Source organism: Vitis riparia, chromosome 3 (assembly GCF_004353265.1).
Source record: "Vitis riparia cultivar Riparia Gloire de Montpellier isolate 1030 chromosome 3, EGFV_Vit.rip_1.0, whole genome shotgun sequence".
NCBI classification, from domain to species: Eukaryota; Viridiplantae; Streptophyta; class Magnoliopsida; order Vitales; family Vitaceae; genus Vitis; species Vitis riparia.
Genome location: NC_048433.1, coordinates 1,239,760 through 1,245,941, shown reverse-complemented (window position 1 = coordinate 1,245,941; position 6,182 = coordinate 1,239,760). Strand labels below are relative to the sequence as shown.

The following is a 6,182-nucleotide window of genomic DNA, read 5'->3' as shown; positions in this document are numbered from 1 at the left end:
TAGAAAATCATAAAAAGGTAATTAATACTAATACAAATTTAATAATTAATCATCAATAATGAAATACGGTCACATTGTAGGCAACGATAGCGTCACCCGTGGCAGGATCAAACCAGTGAGTCCTCGCCTCCGCAAATCCACGAGCCATCCGGAAGACCCCGGTTCCGCCCACCACCGGCAGCTCCCGGACCGGGTTCAGAGCCTGGTTCAACCCAAGAACGCTAATGGAGCTGCCATTGTAGATTCCATCGCAGAACCCATAACTCAGAGCCATTATCAGACCAAACCCCTCCTGACTCGCCGACCCGTACAGCCCCTGGGCGCGACCCACGAGTTTGGAACTCCGGTCGGGTCCCTCTGTGAGGGGGTCGTCCGCCATTAACAAGGCTCCAAAGAGAGTTGGAGACTTGTCAGTTTGTGAGGCCTGAGCCACGCGAACTGCAGTTGGGGTTTTGCCACTGAGTGTGTCGTGGAAGTAGAACTGGAGATTGGTGGTGGGTTGGCCGCCGGAGTCGAGCCTCTTGGCCCACTTGAGGTCTTGGGGTTGAGCCCATGGCATGGCCATGGAGATGAGCAGCAGAGCCAGAGCTAGCTTTGCCATTTCTTTGTGAAGTTCAGAGCAGAAAGGAGGGCTGTGGAGGGAGGGTTTTATAGGGGTTTTCTCTGTAGCACATGTCCTAGATTTTCAAGGGTGGTTACCTAATCGGAAAGATGATCAGGCATTTAAGAGCTGTACCAACCCTGTTGGTGAACAACCTTTGGTCCATTTTTTGAATAGGGAAAGTGGCTCCTTTTTTGCAGGGGAGGAATGGTTGGAGTTGCCTTTTCAATGGCTTTGGTTACATGCAATGATGCAAACCAGGAGACGAATTGGAATAGTTGGAGTTGTCTTTTTAATGGATTTGGTTAAAATGCAAACAAGGAAGTGTTTAAAGGGAGAAAACATCCCATTCCGTTACAAGCAAAAAAGTAATTTACTTTTAGATTTTAGATTTTTTTTTATTAACTTATTATTTATTTTTTAAAATTTTTAAATGAATATATATAAAAAATCAAAATATTGATTTTTTTAATGCTAAATGTAACATATTAATTTTTTTTACTTAAAAATAAAATATTAAAAAAAAATAATACTTAACATTATTAAACACTATTTAGTTTTAAGTTTTATTTAAAATTAAGTCCAAAACACAAACACTATCTAAATTTAACTAAAATTATTTAAAACTTATATATTCTTAAATTATTTAATCTTTATATGATTAATATTAAGTATAAAATTTCATATTTTTCCTATTTTTTTTTTTAAGAATCAAAGATACTATGCAATTCATTAATATATATATTTTTAATTATTTAGAAATCTATTTTTTTCATTTTAAAATTACTTTTGGATTTTGAGACAAAATATGAATTTATGCTTGTAATTATCTATTACCTAAGATTTTCCCGTATAAAATTGACTTTCACAATGTTCTCATGTTTGTTTGTTTCTTAATTCTTATTTCTTCTTTACCCCTTTTCAATGATTTATATTTACTAAATTATTGATTCCTAAAAATTTAAATTTGCAAGATTTTGGTTGACGTTATTTTAATAGCATGGACCCATACTCATGTGGAAAGATGCACAAGCCCAAAGGTAAATAATGGCAAATAGCCATTTTTGGACTTACAAACATGTAATTTTCGAAAAGGTAAATATATATATATATATATGAATCCAAATTCTTTTTGGCGGGACTTCATGTGTTTCCTCTTGTGTATTTCTCTATGTACGGGTATGAGACTATACGTGGGAAGGGTGTTAAAAAAAATGATATACATAAACTTAAATATTATAAGTTTAAACTTTTAAGAAATTTGATAGTTTAATAATATTTAGTTATCTTGTTTGGTTGGTGTAGGAATAAAAATTATATTTTTTAAAATAAATTTATAAAAAATTGATATTTTTGTCAAATTTTATTTTTATTACAACATTAGGTAATCACTCAAGAATTATTGTAAATTTATATAATAAATTTAAACAATATTTGAAAAATTGGATCTAGTTATAACTAAAAATAAATAAAAATAAGCCTTTTATTTTCATTCCTTGGAGCTGAGTTTGTTAGCAGGAAAGCAAGGCTTAATAATAGTTTTATTTATTTATTTATTTATTTATTATGATTTTAGGAAACGTTTTTAAAAAACAATTAACATTTGAGCTGACCAGTAGAAGAGAGTACTCGACCACTCTCCGATGGCCTCACCTGTAGTCTCATTGAAGTAATACCTTTTAAGCTCTACAAACCCACTGGTCATCCTAAACTTTTCTCTTCCACCAACCACTTCAAGCTCAGCAAAGTCTGCCGCCACCGGAAACCTTGAAGCCACCACAATGGAACTCCCATCAAACTCCCCAGTAGTAAACCCAAAATCCAAGTACACAGCAAGGGACAATTCCTTTGGACCTGAAGATACTAGAAGACCCTGGGCATTTCCAATTACTTTTGATGTGGGTTCTGGGCCTTCTGTCAAGTGCTCATCAAGCACATGCCCTGTGCCGAATGGTGACAGCAGGCTATTGTTGCCTGTGCTGCTGTTTGCCCCTGCTACAATGACTGAACTGGGTTTACTGCCTTTGAAGGAGTGGTGGAGGAAGAAGTGGAGGCTGGTCTTTTTCTGTGTTAGGCGTGGAGGGATTTCTGTGGTGCTGTGGAAATGGCAATGCACCAGACCTATAGCTGAAAACAGAGTAAAAGCACAGAGGCAAAGCAACATTGATTTCATGTTTTTCATTTTCCTTTCCTTGAAGAGTCCTAGGCCTTCATATCTCTGTACAGAAGTGGCTGAGAGGGTTTTTGTAGGCATCAAGGCCACAGGCCCCTGTAATGCTTTGCTCCGTTTGGTAAATGGGTGATGATCTCAGGCGAGTTCTTGTCGGTCTATAAAACTACAGGTTGGGAGCCAGAGATGGCTGTGAAAGCCACCAGAGCAGGCAGAATGGTTCATGTGCCAAATGAACTGTCATGTGGGTGAACATTTAGGAGATATCATCTTGATATTGCCTAAAAATGTTCTATGGAAAGGAAAATTTGTACAGATAACTTGAAAGAGTGTATTTAGTCCTTTCTCTCTTTGGTTACTTATGTTTTGAGTTGTTGCATATTAGTATTTATCATCTATTCTCTCTCTGCCTCTCTGAGAAAATGAGTCCCTTTATCAGGCTCTAATGCCTACTTTTCTGTGAGACGTTGAATCAAGAGACTGAAACAAATACTCAAACCCCAACCTTCATTTCCATGTCAAGATGGAGAACCTCATGAGGTGATTTTAGAACAAGAAAAAACCAGGAAATTTGCTCCATTTTGGATTATAGTCACTTGGTGATAACTGATAACTTCAGGTTGTAGAATCAAAAGCCTTGTTCCCTATTGTGGCTGGTTTTTTGGGTAAATGTAGATGTTGCTTCTCCACTTGTAGAATCATTGATAATTTGAGCTCAGCCAGCAATACTGTTGCTTCTCCAATTGAAGTAACATTTAAGATAAGCGTAGATGTCGGATATTTCTAAATGGTCTACCAAAAACTTCACCTACTTGCCTTTTTTGCAGAAAATTTTCATACATTAGGACATGGCCATCTGAGGTCTGAAACCTAAGTTGTTAAGAGCACACTGGGTGAGCTTGTTTTATTACCTTATTGTGTAGAAATGGAGGTATAATTCAATGAACAGAAACCTTGTAAATGACAACTGGGAACCTCCAAAACAATGCTTATGGAGCTGCCACGAAACTCACCAGTACTAAACCAAAAATATAAGTACTAAACCAAGTCTGTATTTCTTGATTTTTCTTTTTTCAGGGTTCCATGTTTGTTTCTTAATTTGTATGCATCCATGGCAGCAATTAGTCTTAGTTTGGCCAGAAGTTATGCCCACTTTCTGACTATTAGTGTGGTTTCTTTTCCGGTTTCATTAGTGCTCCAAAACAGGAGTTAATGTATATTATATTGCAGGAATAGAGCTGTCTAAATGCAGAATTAAATCTTACAGCTGAAGATCTTCCTTGGCTATGAGTTTCTTCTCCAGTATTTTCTCTGTATTCCATTCCAAAATACCAGCAATCTTCAAAGAGTCTTTGATCTTATTTGATGATCTCTTGATGTTGGAACAAGTAGTGAAACTACAAAGGGAACTCTGTTAAACCTTCAAGGTTTAAATGAAGGAGGCTTCCTAATCTTAGTAGCTTGCTCAAAGCCATATGCGATCTCGATCAGCTTCGGCTCTGAGCCCTTTAGGCCCCCAAAACAAATGCCAAAGGGCACCCCTTTGTAATCATATCCAGCAGGGACGCTAATTCCTGGGAACCCCCCTATGGCAAGAACTGGAGCAATATCTGCACCAGGAGTCACCAATGCATCTAGCTTATTCTCTATCATCAATTTCTCGAATCCATCCCTAGACAGTCTTGCTAAATTCGACAAAGCTTTCTTCTCTACGTCACCAATTCCATTTGTGGCCTGGGCTGCCAGAAAGATGTCTTGTCCAAACTCCTTGATCATTTCCTGTAATGTGATAAAAGTAAGTCATCAGTTATCTTTAAAACTCTGATTCAACAATCTTATTTGAATCAAGACGAATGGATGTCTGTACTTACCAAATCTGAGAATTTCTGGTTGAAGGCTATGACATCTGCCAGAGATCGGACTGGAGATGCCACCAGATCTTTTAGATAGGAATTCAATGATAGCTTGAACTCAGCCACCAATGCTGTTGCTTCTCCACTTGAAGTGGCATTTAAGACAACATTGATATTGGCTATTTCCAAATCATCTACCAAAACTGCTCCTTCATGCCTTATTTTGCAGATATGATCACAGTTGTTAGGTTATGCCCATTGAGTTTGAAGCATTAAAGTTGCTAAGAGTGGTATTTTGAAGCTTGATAGGTTACCTTAATGTGTAGAAATGGTGCTCAAAAGCTTGAGTAAGGGCAGCTCCACTGCCTGTAGTGAAGAAAGGATTCCTCACTATTCCCAGTCTCTTCCCTTTGAGCCCATATGGCTTGAGAAATTGCTTATACCCACCATATGGTATGTACTTTGATGCTTCTCTGGTTGCTTCAGCATCGTTGTAGTCGAAACCTACAATGGCATCCAGTACCTGAACTGCATCCAACACTGTCCTACAGATAGGCCTGTTCCATATCCAACATCAAGCAAATTTGTAGCAGAAACCTTGCAAGTGAACAAACAATTATTTGATAGTATTGAATTGGATGCCATAGAGTAATTTAGTAATGAAAGTTGTATCGCTTACCCAATGGTGTCCTGTCTAGGAGAGACGGGAACAACCCCAGCTTGGCTAGTAAGACCAACGGTTGGTTTGATGCCCACTACTGAATTAAAACTGGCTGGACATAGGATGGAACCATCGGTTTCGGTCCCCAGTGACACTGCTACCAAATTTGCTGCTACTGATATAGCTGAACCACTGCTAGAGCCACAAGGCGTTGCTGATAGAACATAAGGGTTCTGAAAGGATTGCAGCACTAACCTTTAATTTCATAAATTATTCATGCAAATCATTGGAGCCAACCTAAATATTACCTACATATTTACCATATACATGGATTAGGATACTAACTCACCAGGCCTTGGCCACCTCTGGCACTCCAACCAGGTGGTGCATTTAGGGACCGAAAATTAGCCCACTCGCTCAGGCTAGCCTTTCCCAGTATGATAGCCCCAGCCTTCCTCAACTTCATCACCACACCTGCATCTCGAGGTACCACTGATTTTAGCAGTGCAAATGACCCTGCAGTCGTGTTTAGCTTATCCTTGGTTCCAATGTTATCCTTGAGCAAAATAGGAATACCATGAAGAACAGACCGCGACACAGGGGACTTAGCCTTCCGCTCCCTGTCTGCCTTATCAGCTTGGTAGAGAGCATCCGGGTTCACCTCTATTACCCCATGAAGAAGTGGACTCAGTCTAAAGATCTCGCCAAGGTAAAACTCAACCAGTTGTCTTGAGGTGAGCTTGTTTTGAAGGAAAGCAGTGTGAAGATCATCCACACTTGCTTCTTTTATATAGAATCCATGACCTTGGCCTCTGATGGTGTACGATCCAAGCGACAACAAAGCTAGCAAAAGTATCAAGAAATGGGAATGGATAGACATAGCTGTAGTACTGGGGA

At 38.7% G+C, this 6,182-nt stretch overlaps 3 protein-coding genes across 3 annotated transcripts; all 3 read right to left on the bottom strand.

The window, feature by feature from the left end:
• On the bottom strand, positions 1-772 carry LOC117911662 (dirigent protein 23-like). The gene has a single exon (XM_034826068.1). The coding sequence runs from the start codon at positions 599-601 to the stop codon at positions 53-55; it is 549 nt and encodes a 182-aa protein (XP_034681959.1). The 5' UTR covers positions 602-772; the 3' UTR covers positions 1-52.
• Positions 773-2,186: 1,414 nt separating this feature from the next.
• Positions 2,187-2,774, bottom strand: LOC117911565 (dirigent protein 4-like). Its single transcript, XM_034825973.1, has one exon. It carries the CDS (start codon positions 2,772-2,774, stop codon positions 2,187-2,189), a length of 588 nt encoding a protein of 195 aa, XP_034681864.1.
• Positions 2,775-3,951: 1,177 nt separating this feature from the next.
• Positions 3,952-6,182, bottom strand: LOC117911750 (probable amidase At4g34880). Its single transcript, XM_034826170.1, has 5 exons — positions 5,635-6,182; positions 5,304-5,518; positions 4,939-5,181; positions 4,643-4,841; positions 3,952-4,550 (listed from the first exon to the last, which is right to left on the bottom strand). Exons 1-5 carry the CDS (start codon positions 6,163-6,165, stop codon positions 4,194-4,196), a joined length of 1,545 nt encoding a protein of 514 aa, XP_034682061.1. The 5' UTR covers positions 6,166-6,182; the 3' UTR covers positions 3,952-4,193.